The sequence below is a fragment of the Chenopodium quinoa genome, unplaced genomic scaffold (genome assembly GCF_001683475.1).
Source record: "Chenopodium quinoa cultivar QQ74 unplaced genomic scaffold, ASM168347v1, whole genome shotgun sequence".
In the NCBI taxonomy this organism is placed as follows: Eukaryota; Viridiplantae; Streptophyta; class Magnoliopsida; order Caryophyllales; family Amaranthaceae; genus Chenopodium; species Chenopodium quinoa.
In genome coordinates, this window is record NW_018744062.1 from 274,840 (window position 1) to 290,495 (window position 15,656).

Here is a 15,656-nt window from a genome sequence, read left to right on the forward strand (position 1 = left end):
TTAATTCGATACTCGTATCTTTTTATAAAGATTTTTATTCTACCATCCATTTTTATTTTGTCCTTTGGATTAGTTAAGTGCAGATCAGGCTGGGATGCCAGCCCAACAATAAAATCAAAAGCCCTTTTCATATAAGCTTCCTCCGAGTTCCAAACTTAGAAACTAAATCTTCTACCACAATATATAAGGTACACCACTAAATCCAAGCACTCTTATCAGTTATCACTCATTTAGTCATTTAATCAGGGGAAGTTTCCTTTGCTGCAAATTATATAGTACCTAACAAATACTTGTAATAGATTAGGGACTTTAGGGTTTATCAAGATGATCAATGTTATATTTGGAAGTAAGTCTTGTATGTGGCTAGCAATTAGGGCTGTACACAGTTTGGTCTGGACCGTAACCAAACCAGACCAAACCGTATTTTAGCGGTTTGGTTTGGTTTACGGTTTATAAAATTACGGTTTGGTCTCGATTTTTTTGTAAATATGGTTTATGGTTTGGTTTGGTTTAGCAAAAATTATAAACCAAACCAAACCGTAAACCAATAAATCGTATTTTTATATTTATATAATTTTTCAATAAAATTAAAGAATAAATAAAAAACCATGAAAAATAATAAAAACTATACCGTCAATACTCCATAATTAATGACTATAATGTAGTACTCATATGAATATCTTTTATTGTTATGTATTATTTTTATTATGTGTTAGCACTTGATATTTTTATTGTAACTTTGTAGTACAATTTAATCCGTTTCGGCTACTTATTTAAATATTATTATAAATTAGTGAAGTATTATTTGACAATTTTTGAAAAAAAAATATCATCTCATCATAAACCGCACCAAACCGTATTATTACGGTTTGGTTTGGTTTGGTTTCAATACTAATATGATTTGGTTTGGTTTAAAAAATTTACCAAACCGTATTTTGCGGTTTGGTTTGGTTTGGACTCAAACCGCACCAAACCAAACAATGTTCACCCCTACTAGCAATACGGTGTGACCACATTGGTTTATAGGAAATTAGGAATAATCCTTATTTATAAATAAGAGTAACCTTATTTTTTCATAAGAGTATCCTCATTTTGTATAATAAAGTAACTTCAATTCATTATATGAGTAATATCAACTACTTTAGAAACTAGTAACCTCATTTGTTCATTCGAGTAACTCCTACTTTCTTCTTTTTAAAAAATCAAAGAAAAATCCCATTTACTCGTCACTATGAGGCCCATGACCCCCTATTTTTTAATTAATTGTTTTACATGTTAAGTGGTCACACCATGTAGTCAGCCACATATAAGTATTGTACATACTTCATGTACATTCAGTTGGATAAAATATATTGGAAGATGCTTAGCTTGTTCATGATTTATAATTATAATTCTTGATCTTTGTAATCCTAACACTAGCAAATCTTTTTTGAAAATCACACTTAACAGCTGAGATTAGTTTTAAATGATATTTATAGGGGTGTTAACAAGCTGATTTCAACTCGCAAATTATTCAGGATTGATTCAAAAATATTAGGGAAATTCTCATTGGTAGTCTCGTACTTTTGCGTATTTCCATTGGTAGTCACTTTTTATATGAATTATCTTTGGTAGCCGCCAACTCTTAAAAAATTACTTCCATAACCTTATTGAGCTAAAACCGTTAGTTGACCGTTAAGTTTAACCGAGGTTAGTTTTATAACAATTAAAAAATACTTAACTAAGTTAGTTATATCATAATTTAATTAATCTTAAAAAAAAATAAAAATAACAACCCTTCCCCTAACCACCCATCCACCTTCTCCCATCTCCACCTCCACCGACGGCGACGGCGCCAGTGCCCAAGCTTCCCCTTCCACTGGCGCCCACTTCCCAACACCCCAATTCCCGACACCCCCAGCCCTAATTCCCGAATACTCAAGCCCCTGCTCCCTCACGCACCAAATCGGCGAACCCCGCAACACCAGCCAGCAAACAGACAAGGTTTGGATTTTTTTAAGCTCTTGAACGTACTTATAAATTTGGAGATGCCTAATGGGATTTAGCGACTCTGTCATCAAACTTGTCAGTTCGTTGCAACAACCTATTTGTATACTTTGTAGATTAGAGAACCTACTACTGATTGACAGAGAATTAGGTCCATCTTCAATTGTAGAGACATCCAACTCTTTTAATGAAGTAAAAAGAGTAGTCGAAGAAGAAGATGCTTCCTCATCATCAACTGATGTCAGATTGGATTCAAACACCTTCCAATTGATTACTTGAGCCCTTAATGACTCCAGCTTTGGCGCTAAAGGCATTGCGCCGGCAGAGGGGACTAGGTGAGGGAGGTGGCTGGCCTGGGCTAATGCGTGGGAGGAATGTTCTAATTTTTTTTTTTAAAAAAAAATTAATTACATTTTAATTAATTCAGTTAAATTTTAACGGATTATGTTAAATATGGTTACGGAAGTGAAAACGTTAAGAGTTCGAGGCTACCAAAGATAATTCATATAAAAAGTGGCTACCAATGGAAATACGCAAAAGCACGAGGCTACCAATGAGAATTTCCCAAATATTAAATGCTAATTAAACATCTAAGCTCAACTTAGAAAAGGTTATTAACAATCTCGATTTTTTAGAAAAAAAATATATATATATATATCTATATATAGATAGATAGATATTACGGAGTAAAAAGTTTAAGATTTGTACTATTATGTTGGAAAGTTAAGAAAATATTGCAAATATAGAGTTATAAAAATTTATTTAGTAGCGGTTTAAAGAATGTTTAGGTGACACGTACGTGATACCTTTGAGATTATCTAAATATAAGTTATTCTTTATTCTTGTGCTTTTAATGGTTTTTGTTTTAAATATGACACAATTATTAATTATGTCATGGCATATTCTCACTAAACATAAAATTACAAAAAGTAAAAATCTGAAGCATCATATAAGCCAAAGCAATCATTAGTTTAACCTAAAAAAGTTAAAATTTTGCAATTGAAGTTCAGTTTTGAAATAAATTGAATTAAAGAATGTAATGTAAGCTCATGCTTGAATTAAAAAAAAAAAAAAAAAAAAAAAAAGGCCGGTTTATTACTACCTCAATAAAAAGATTAAAAATAAAAAATTATAACTTAATATGCTAATTTTTGCAAATTAAATCCCATGGGAAGATAAATTGAATTTGAGAATTTTAGATCGAAAAAACTCGAGACTGGAGGCTCAAGTTTGGTTCATTAACACCTCTAATTGCTCAGTACAGAGTTAAAATAAAATAACTATCATCAACCAATCTTATACTGCCTTCGTTTCATATTATTTGCAACGATCAGACATTTTTCTTCTCTATTTTCCGTTGTAGATAATATGAAACGGAGGTAATAATTAGGATTATTGTCTGACTTGTCGTGTATGCTACCTAAAGTCAATATCAGTATATCTCAATGTATGGAGTATACAAGAATCATACTCCTATTAGAATTATGAAGTGGGCCCTTTAAATTCCATGTTCTTCACCAATTCTTTAAAACTTCAACTTCACCCCATCAAAAACCCACTCTAAGGAATCTTCTTCAATTTTTGTAGTCTTCTTCTTCTTTCCAACCTTTTTAATCTCTTTCCTACTCATCTTCAATCCTTACAAAAAATCAGGTACCTAATTCTTTTCTATTATTTTCTACTTTGATTTTGTTTAATTTTTTAATTTTGATTATTATGTCTTATGTAGTGGTTTTTGTTGATTGTATGACTTTTTTTTCTAATAAAGTTGTAATCTTGATTGTATAATTTGATTGTTCGTCTGAATTATTTGATGAAAGTTGCTGTTTTTCTGGGTTTTTTCGTGATTATACTTTAATTTAATTAAACCCGCCATTAATTCGTGGTAAACATCTTGATTATTAATTGTATGAATAATCAATTCAATTGATAAAGCACTTTTCTTGTTTGTGGAAATTACCATGAATTTGTTGAATTTATCATCGCAATTTTGTGAAAATTTCTCTGTTTTTATTTGAGAATCATGGTTGACCTCAAAAATTTCTAATCAGGCCTGAAAATTCGATTAAGAAGTTGATTAGTTGATATTTTAAACTGGGTTTTCAATTCTTGAAAAAACCTAGTTAGGAATGGATGATGATGTACCTGCGTTGTACTTGTTGTTGTAACCAAATTTTTTGATTCTTAGGCTTTGGAATTCTGATTTATGACCTATAATCTTCTTATTGTTTCATCAATTGCCAATTGTTGTTGTTATAGTCTTATAGAAATATAGAGACTTTTTTTAACCAAGCTTCGTATGTTTTACTTCAGGAATCATGGATGTCCGAGTCGGGCTCGTAGTTCTTTTAGTTTTGGCTGGTAATTTGGTGTGTGATGCTAGAAGTTTGGCGGCTTCGGATGATTCAGGTAATGTTTCAGCTTATCTTAGCTGTAGACTATGTGATCACTTCACTGCATTTGATTTCTTTATAGCTCAAATTTCATGGTTTACTATTATGTTTCAAGTCTATTTGATCACTGTTGTTATATAGCTTGCGATTTTGCGAATTCTCTGTGATTATGATATAAGTATCTGATTGATACTACTATTGTTACAATTGTTTTTGGTGCTGCATACCTTAATTGTTTATGAAATCTGTTTCTATATTCTTCTGTTCGTTAACATTAATTCACAGAATCTCTAATAGGGATTGTTAAATTTCGTAGCTTGCTTATGTCTAATGTATTAGTGACTTAATGACTATGTCCATGCATATGGCATACTGGCCATATTGATACTGATTTAGTTGTCATATAACCGAGAGCAAATGAATGTTGTCTACAAACTCATACCCAGAATACCAGATAGCATTAAGCCTTCCTGTTCCATATTCCTCATATAGGCCTTTGCCTTGGATGTGTCACCAAATTTCATTCGATTGATGAATTTCAGAACTACCTTGAAATATTATGGCTATATGTGTATGTTCCATAATTTTTTGTGATTTTTTCTCTTTTCCAATGTCATTGACTGTTGGGTTTTTTGAATGGTCGAGATATCCTTTTGGAGTATTGGAAATAAATGGCATGTATTTTAGGCGTCGACTTTCATTTTCTTTTTTTTTTTTCATGTTGGTTTGGATTATATGTTCCTTGACTGGATTGTATTTTTATTGAGGCTGTTGAGATGTGATGGAAGGTCACAAATTTAACATACTTGGACAATGCCCTATAATTTTTTTCTTTTCAGTTTTGTTGGCATACTGATACTCTCATCTAGGTTCTGTTACTAAAAATATGGAGAAAGATATTTATGAATTTGTGTTGTGATGTGCTGCTGTCTTTGTGAGAGCCATCTTGAATCGTATGTTGAGTTAATAATTGCATGAAAGGCATTTGACTTTGGAAATAAAGAGGTTGGTAAAGAATTTAGGGCCATATGGACCTCATAAAGCTTCTTGTAGTGACCAAAAAAACAAGTACAACCAGTACCAAAATGTTGTAATTGCTTAGTTTTCTATGCTTACATATCCTAGGAAAGTTCCAAGAAACTTTATGATGGGTTCCTATTATTTACTACAAATTTTTTACTTCTGTTTGATTATTAATGTTAATTGTTGAAGCATCTCAACTCTCTACAAGATGATGTTGTCTTGATTCTTGAACTAGTTTTATCAGTTGCTGGTGTAGTCAGTTGACAATCTGATGTCCTACTTTCAGGTTTGGAAATTGCCGGACCTATTGATGTCTGCACTATGTGTGAAGAGTATACCACATTGGCTCTTGACTACCTTAACCAAAACAAGACCCGTAACGAGATTATGGAGTCCCTTCACAAGGCCTGCTTACAAATGCATGGTTTGGCGAAGCAGGTATTGAGTTCTTCAAGGCAGAATGAGTTTGTTAGCTCTGCCAAAATCTGTGCAATTCTTCTTTTCTCCACTGCTGTTTCTTTGCTATCTTTCATTAATATTTTTGCATCAACTTATTTATATTTCTTGTATGTTGGTTCCCTTTCTATAAGCTTCCTCATAATAATTTTAGGTTAAAGTAGTTGCCTCATGTGATCAGTCAAATTCGAAAACTGGTCTAATGATTATTACATGGTTTCTTAACATGTCAAAATATAGTTTTTGCTACAGTATTTTCCTGATTAATAATTGGCTCATTAGAAGATGTTTAAGATATGTCATACACAAGTGAACTGTGCTAGTTGTTTTATGTCTTATTGGAAGATCATTTGCGAATGTAAAGCTCAAAATGAAGAGGGTTGTGAAGAGAAGTAAATGGTTTGAGGCTTAGATGTCTTTCTTTACACTTTTGTCTGCCCTTTCAGTTATTGAAGCCGTAGCATAGTATCACCCCATATATTTGATCCCTCAGCAAATATATCTTGATATTGTGTCGTTATTGTAATATTAGTCGTTACTTTACAGTTGGCAGGCTAAGGTTTTAAACTGTTTTTTTTTCTCTTTTGACAGTGTACATTGTTGGTGAACTACTATGCTCCTCTTTTCTTCTTAGAGGTTTCATCAGTTGAACCTGAAGGATTTTGCAAGAAAATTGATCTCTGTAGAAATGTTGTGGTGTCCTCCGTTCCTGAAAAGAAAAATAAATGCGATCTTTGCCACAGAGCTGTTGATGAAGCTCTTGACAAGCTTAAAGACCCCGACACTGAGGTCAGTACTTGACTTTGTTATTGTATTTTCTAATGAATCAAGTATTACTTGCTCTCGTAGTCCTGTTTTAGGATTGAATAGATGCTAAATGGAAGTTCCAACTCTCCCAAACCTTTCCTTTTCCCATTCCCTACCCAGGTTTGACAAAGAAACATGTCTTTTATTGTCAATAGCAACTAAGGTTCTTGTTGTAGAGTAATTTTTATAAGAAGATACCTTGATTTTCTTATTGTAGAGTGACTAATCAAAGCAGATACCTTGGCTTTTACAGTTTCATCCTCCCTCTGTCCCAGCTCGAGGTTAATATTGGTATGGAGCACATAAATTAAGGTGGAGAAAGTAGAGTAAAAAAATAATAATGTACTTGAATTAAATTTAAAAAAAAAAATAGAGAGAAAGAATTGGCCATTAGTAGAATGTTAACGTTGAGTGGGGATCTGTGTTGAGCTGTTAAGCTGCTTCACAAAATCTCTGACATATTATTGTATGGACCGTTTTTTTTTTTTTTTTTTTTTTTTTTTGGGGGGGGGGTGTTTAGAGAGAGGGTAGGGGGGGTGGTATACTCGTATGGTAGATGCACATTGGTTGCATTGTGAGTATAACCTGTACATTTTGGTTTCGTAGGCAAATTTGTTTATTTATTTATTGTTTTTGTGTGTGTGTGTGTTCCCTCTTATTGTTATTCCGGCCATTAATAGCAGTATGCCATCTTGACATTTATATTCAAGTAATTGCCAAGTTAAATATATTAATGTTTGATTTTCTAGAATAAAGTAACTTGTTTTTGATGTGTATATAGTCACTTGTGACAGAGTAAATGATTTTGCAGATTAGCGAAGATAGGTGATTGAAATAATGATAGCGTTTTTTTCCTTAATGTAGCTTCTAGTTGTCTCAACTATCAAGCCATTCACCAAACTCATTTTCTGATTATTTGTATACAGCTAGAGGTAATTCAGATCCTACTGAAGGCTTGTAATGCTGTAGGACGTTACACAAAGAAGGTACGAATATTTTATTGCATTGCATCCAGTAACCCCTTAAAATAAAAAATATCTTCATTCTTTAGTGTCATTTTTCCGTTTGCCTTTCGTACTACCTTTCATTTACAGGACTGAAAAAGCTTGAATGATTCTGAGCTTTCCTTTTCTTTGTGTGTGTTTCACCAGTGTAAATCCATGGTGTTCGAGTTTGGACCTCTTATCCTTGTTGACGCACAGAAGTTTATTGCAAAAGTCGACCTCTGCTCCACATTCCATGCTTGCAGTAAGCACAACAACGCTGAGACAGAACAAGAGACAGTTGAGGGGAAAATCGAAATGGTGACTTCATCTTAAATATCGTAATGTCATGTTGTATAATATCCCTCTAAACAAAGTGAGTTTCATTCTACGCGTTTCATTCTACGCAAACATGCTTATGGTATGTATTTTTTGTGGCCAGAAAGACCGTCATATTCTATTGTACAGAAGCACTCACCAATGTGCTAATAATACTTTATAATCTTGAAACTATGTTTGGAATATCCAGTTCTTCATTTTCTCAAGTAGGTTTATTCTTCAGCCTAATACAAGTACAAATAGCATATGATCATTCTAAGAGAATATTCTGTTGCTGCTTAGTGATTGACATGGACATTTGCACTTGTTAATATGAGTAGATGCGTGACATCAGATAACGGGTGTGAGTTATAGAGCGTTTTTTAGGGTGTTTTGCTGACACCCTCGAAAGCTAACGAGGCCATTTTTTCAGGTGTCTTAGGCGGTGTTCATGTGACTAGGCTGTCATCCCCTTAGTTTATCATTGATCATCTCTTTTCTTACACCAGCAGCTATGAAGGACAATCCAAAATTTCAGGCCATTTATTTGAGTCCAATTTTGATCACAATTTCCAATTAATTTGGATGAGTTTGTTGCAAAGTTGGTTGGAGCTTTGAAGGAGGAAAAAAAAAATTGAGACCCTTACCAACAGGTAACTAGTGAGGTGGTAGTGGTACCACCACAAACCATTGCCAACAGCCATGACAAACCCCTACATAAAAACTCACTTCACAAGATTCTCATAAAGACTCTTTTGAATTAATCAGGTGTAAAGTAAATATGCTACATCCGTTTTGTATTATTTACAAATAGTCCTTCTTTAATACAAATAAAAAGAGACATCAGTTGTAAAATCTAATACAGCGAGTAAAGCTTCAACTTATTTAAATAAATATTTTATTGAGGGATATATTTTGGGAATATCTTAGGATATATTTTGTTACCTATTTTATGGCATGAATATCTTTTGAGTATATCTCAGGTAGTTTCTTAATTCTATCAAATTAGGGAATATCTTGTATTATATATTTGCACGAGAGCATTCAATGAAATTCAAGCTTTGAGGTTTCAGAAAATCTTGTGTGGACCTGGTCCACAATAATATTATTGTGAACCTAAGGTTTATACCAACGTAACTGACATTATATTCAACATAGTGACCCCTAATTTTAATATAATAACCTTATTTTTAACACAGTCACATTTTTAAAAACTTGTGTGATCTTTAATGTTATTATGAACTTAAAGTACAACATTATGTTGAATAGTGACCTAATTTTAACATAGTGATCTTTATTATTCATATTGACCATTATATTAAAATTTTCATTAAAAAAAATTAACTCCTTATAACTTTTATAATGTCACACTAACTCTTTTTTCAACATAATAACCTTTATATTAATTTAGTGACCTTTTTTTATTAATAAAACAATCATATTGTCACTAATTAATGTTGGTGATTCACAATAAATTAGTGTGAACCAGGTCCATTTAAAAATTTGTATTGAGGTTTATACAATTTTAGCATGGTATTAGAGCAGGTTAATTTTTTCAAAAAATAAAATAAAATAAATAAATCATATTTGACGAATAGACATTAAATACAAATCTATTGATATTATTTTATTGATAATTTGTTTTTGTGTAAAACTTTAATGTATAAAAAAAATAAAAAAAAAATCAGTCAAAATTAGAAAATCATATCACACCCCACCAAATCGAAAATTCAGATGGGCTAACAACAATATACATGTCGACTGAAAATTGATCCCGATTCTCAGCCCTAAGGATTGAATAGGATTGGAGAATATCCCATCTTTCGACTCTTGGTTCTACTTTATGGATTGACAATTTGACACATTCAATAAGATGTCATATTGATTTTTTTTTTTTTTTTTTTTTTTTTGACATAAGAAATATTGTTATTATTGTTAGCTAAAGTAGATTAGATAGGTGGTGCCAAATTAAGTTTCTAAGAAAATTAACTTAACATGTATTCTAATTGTTGCTATTTTTTAGAATCTATACTTGTCTAATTTTTTCATTGATATGGATGGATTGATTAATGTCGTTTGAGAGGCGGGTTCACGTATGGTACAAATTATGAGTCGTGTTGTTCTCTTGAAAATAAGTTCAGATATTACATTTGGTTGTGTTGGTCTATGCTCGTGTAGTCGTGTTGTGTTTTGCTCGTCTTACCTCGACTCAACTCTTGTATTGTTGTACACCTAGCAATATGGATTTTAATTGTTCTTCAAATTAAGTCAGCCCAAAATCTATCAAACTTAAGAGAACAACGTTTATTTTAAAGTGAAAAGTTTTCAAAAACAAAGTGGCAAGAAACATTGTCTTCCAATCACAAACATAAAAATAATTTAAATTTTTTTATTTGGTGCCGTTGTAATTTAGCCTAATTCATATGGTATCTATCCTCCAATTATTCTTAAGATATTACTCTTAAATCCACATAACCCTTCAATGCTAACTACCATTGAGATTTGAGACCCTATTCTCCATCTATCTATAATTGTGGCCTTGTGGGTTGTTGGTTGGGGAAATTATTAACCTTTTGTGATTAAAATCATTGAAATAGAAATTTGAAATCAGCTTACTCAAGATATCAAAAAATACAATCAAAATAATTAAATTGCACAAAATATTATTTCAAATGGCAAGGAGAAGGATTCCTGATCAAACTTTATTCCTCACGATTTATTAGACAATAGTCCAATATTATGAATCATACCAAGTGAGTCATTTCTTAAATTTTAAAAATAATTTTATTAATAAAGAGAATAATTGACCTTTACTCTTACGCATATAAGTGGAAAGGCAAAGATATTGATTGTAAACATTATTATTCATCCACAACATGTAGAATGAATACAAGACTAAAAAGCAAGAGGATAGCAAATGGTCAATTCATATAGGCAATTGGTGTCGGACCACATGCATGTTCTTTGCAAAGTTGCAATAAGTCTATGTCTTTAATTTATCCATCCAACTATTTTGTTTCTTTTGCATTCTTCTTGTAAATCTATAATAGCTAGAGTCCTGAATTACTCTAATAATACGCATTTGTAATATATTAAATTGTATTTTATAATATAATCTAAATACTAATAAAGAATTCAATTCTATTGATACCAATAATTTTTTTTTTTTATTTTTATTTTTTTTTGTGTTCCACTTGATTAACCCTTTGGGCTAATCTGGATTCGGGGATTAATTCTGAGTGGTTAGGTTACAGTCTCCTTCCAATTGTTGTTGCGGGGATCGAACACGAGTCTTCTCTACCGAGTGTAGTCGAGTCTTCTCTACCAAGTGTAATCCCAATCACCACTACACCAACAATCAATTGATTTTTGTTGGTACTAGTGAATTAAAGTAGTACGTATTTTAGTATTATGAGAATACAATCTAAAGTACAGTACAATTTAATATCAAGTTACCAACTAATATTATTAGAGTCATTTGTGACTTAAAAAATTAGAGATTTAGAATTCATAAGAAGAATAGTGTTCCTTCAAAGGTCAAAAATTAAATAAATATATAAAATTTGAAATATTACTAATTTACTAATATAATCACATTCTTTTGTTCTCTCTTTTTTTTTTTTTATTCAATATTTTATAACTCCAAAAATATAAATTTATTGCACGTCATTTGAGAAAAAAACAAATAAAAAGTCCTTATCAAATACTTAATACTGTATGTCTTTTTAAACTATTTTTTTTTGTTCTATGTCGAGTATTATATTTCTCCTATGTGTCGATCAACCATTTTCTCATTCTATATTAAAAATTCACAAAGTTTCATATAAATGATTGACTACACCGTGTGGTCGAGGTTAGTTACTTGGTCAATAATTAATCATCGGTTAATCAAAGGTTATTTAATTTGGTCAGTATTTTCGTATGTGTTAACCAGTAAACAAAAAACGCGCTGCTAAAAAATTATATTTGCATAAGACGGATTTATTGACAAATCCCTTTGCATGCACCACGTTCACCTCTAAAAAGAAAATAGTAATATCAATAATTGCCAAGTTTTCCCCAAAAAAAAATAATTATTATAATGAAAAATGGGCAAATTATGAGAGCCAAGAGATTCTTTGTTTAGCAAACAACCGTTAGTCACTTTCTCCAAAAAAGAATAATAACAATGAATTTTGGCATATGGCAGGCAAGACATATCACTCTCTCTCTCTTCTAAATTCTAATGGTTTTATGTAGGTGTTACTTGGTGATTGGCTTAATCAACTACTACTGATTAAGATTATTGTAGCACGTAATTCTATCAATAATGTGCTATATATATTATATCAAATTGAATTATGTGATTGTTTGATTGTACAATTAGGCACTAATTGCCACTTATTGTTGGAAAGATTATCAATGAATCTTTCTGTAGCAACAATTTTGTCATTTGATGGAAAAAATGTGGACAATGAATATTCTTCCAATAAGAATTATGAAAGAAATCTCAATAATTGGCTTGTGAAAGTACAAAGGAAAGTTGGGTTTTTGGGTAAGTCACAATTTAACATCTATTGGTCTGTTACGAGCTCAACCAAAAGAATGACTCGTAATGAAATTTATTGAGATGTGTGCTAAGAACATACGTATTGTTATACAAATATAATTTTACACTACACATGTTTGTATATGCTTTGCTTAGCTAAAGGTTAGGGATGGGCAATATATATGAACATGAAGGCGGTGTGAAACATAGTTTTAAGCTATCTATGTTAAATTTTGAGTAACTGTAAGATAAATGAGGATAACACACTTGAAATTCTTTTTAAATGTTTAAAACCAGGAATACCATAAAATTCAAGCTTGGCTTAAATGTTAGATTTTTAATCTTGAACTCAACTTGATAAACAATCAAATATCAACATCATAACATACAATAAAAAAGTATAATTATACTCGATCAATTAATTAATATTCTTACTACTCTTCTCTATTGTAATGCTCAAAAAAGTGTTGATCATATGTAGACTTAGAAAATAATTATTAATTATTAAAACCATGTCAATATTTAATCAAGTGTACTCCTACCTATTTAAGGTGATATACTACTATATCTTGATATCAAACAACTAGCAATATAATTATAAATTTCACACATGTCAACTTTAATTTTATACTGTACTACATTTTCTATTTTTATGTTGTATTTAATCTGTTTCCATATTTGATTATGTACATCTTTATTAGGCTATCTACAATATTTTATTAATGAATTTAATACACCTTTTTTATATTTTTATTGCAAGAACAAATTAAAATATAAAAAGCTGATTAAATCATTGCTCTACTGAAAAAAAAAAATGACCTTTATAATCCATAGCAATACATTATCACCATATGCTAATTAATCTTATTACCATCATATCTATGAAAAAGAAGGGAAGGCCAATTTTTCATTTAGATCACCATATTAATGTTACTATGCCAGTTACCATCAAATCAATTATCTTATCTCTAATTTAAATTAATTAATTGTCTCTTCATTAAATAAGCAAAATGAAAACTTTTCAAAGCTATTAATCAAGTGATACAAGAAGCATATAGTGTAAATTTTAATTACTAACTAGAATTTTCTCAAAATAACTTTTTCTTCTATTGATTTAATTAAAGTTTGAGCCAATAATTTATCATATTGATATTTATTTGTAGTTCTTTTTTGCTTGATTGAACTAACATGGGAGAACATTGCCTTGAAACAAACATGTTTCTTCCATAAGAGTTTCAATATATCTAAGCTAGGATGGATCGGAATTCCTAATTGTTTGGTGGAGCATAACTAATTTTATTTGTAAGTTCACTACTTTTTTTAAGGAGATATTATTCATTGTTTTCCTAATTAAGATAATGCAGACGTTTTTATGCGAGACTTGCACAAAAGAAAAAAAAAAAACATATATAAAAAAATCACAACTTGTGTACATTTCTTTATTACGTAGTATTCCGTAGTAAAGAACCAAGTACTATATCTTTACAATAATATTTATATGATGCCAACAATGAGGCTATCAATTAAACAAATGATTGACTCCAATTGAAACTTTATTGACCCTTGGAAAAATTTTCTGGTAAAACAATTAAACAAAATGAATATAAAAAATTATTATTATAATTGTTATTATATTTATTTTATTAGACAATTCTACTTTACGTAGTCATGAGTTTTGTATCTTTTCCCATACTTGATTGGAACTCACTTATTTAATACATTTATTATTTATTTAAAAAAAAAAGATTCTGCTTGTATTCTAATTAATTAAATATCCCCAAATCTCTACCTTTGATTTGTCAAATGAAAAATTGTATATGGAGTAATGTACCAATACCCTCTAGTGGGGTAGATTATGTTCTTTGGGCATGTGCTTATATAATACTCCATGCAATAATTTCATTATTATAACAATAATTCATTATTATAACATGTAGGAGTATCAAATATTCAAATAAAACTATTTATGCCTCTTCAACATAACGAAAAATTTTAGATTTGATTATTAAACTGCCCATGAAGTTAATAATATCTTTTAATACAATTTTGTAATGAATTTTCATGATAGATGAATGAGCCCTTTAAATGAAAAATCATTTTGTTGAGCATTTATGTTTGCACCAAATAAAAAGTGAGTTTAATTTTTATATACACCCCGAAAGTAATTTAGTTTGCACCCAAAAAAATAAAATTGTTTGGAATCGATTTTTGTTTTCAATTTCCTGTTTAACCAAAAAAACGAAATAAGAAAAAGATGTTTTCACTTTTTAGTTGTTTGTTTTCAAAATAATTATCATAATTTAATAACTTTGACTAATTTTGTATTCATTATATGATAATATCATATGGTTTTGAAAAACAAAACCCACAACAATATCAAATAAACCTTGAACTATTCAATTTGTTTTTGGTAATAACGTATATGTGAGTATCACAAAAGGTAGTTAACAATTGTTAGTTTTCAAATTCAACACGATTTCTATAGGTATGAATATATTTATTTTTATTTTTATATACATCCTATATGTAATCTATAATAATTTATAGTAATCTATCAAAAGAAAAAAGAAAGAAAGAAGAAGTTATGTGGCATTCTCCTTTTGGGTGTTTAATTCCATGTCAATCGTATACAATTAAAACCAGAACATCTAAACATGGTTTTTTTTGGTGCACACGAGAGGCAAAACCCCAGAAAAACAAAAATTAAATAAAATTAAGGGGGAACAATCGTGACAAAGTCACTCCTACGACATTATTATGTAAAATACGCCCTAAAGCTAAGGGGGGGACTTGAATCAACTCGAATTTGTTGTTCTAATTGACACCTTGATTAGCTAGTCAATCCGCCGCTTGATTTGCTTCTCTATATATGTGCTTCACCTCTAAACATGGTATTATTTGATCTCCTTAATTACCTCAAGTTTATATGTTCAAGCTTTAACCATTAAACCATGCGTGATTGCGTGCTACAATTGAATCAGAGTATCACCTAAGTCTAAGATGTTGTAAAAATTTTTAATTTACAAAACTAACAATTTGACACTAACATCAATATCATATCAAACCAGCATATACTGATGGCAACAATATCCCTAAAAATGTATATATATATATATATGTGAATCACATGTGGATTTGAACTTAATTAAAGGTTGATCAATT

At 30.5% G+C, this 15,656-nt stretch overlaps 1 protein-coding gene across 1 annotated transcript; it reads left to right on the forward strand.

Moving 5' to 3' along the window:
* Nucleotides 1-3,478: 3,478 nt before the first annotated feature.
* Nucleotides 3,479-8,193, forward strand: LOC110690641 (proactivator polypeptide-like 1). The gene is made up of 6 exons (XM_021867492.1): nt 3,479-3,639; nt 4,300-4,395; nt 5,689-5,840; nt 6,450-6,647; nt 7,592-7,651; nt 7,817-8,193. The coding sequence occupies exons 2-6, from the start codon at nt 4,305-4,307 to the stop codon at nt 7,982-7,984; spliced, it is 669 nt and encodes a 222-aa protein (XP_021723184.1). The 5' UTR covers nt 3,479-3,639; nt 4,300-4,304; the 3' UTR covers nt 7,985-8,193.
* The last annotated feature ends 7,463 nt before the right edge of the window (nt 8,194-15,656 follow it).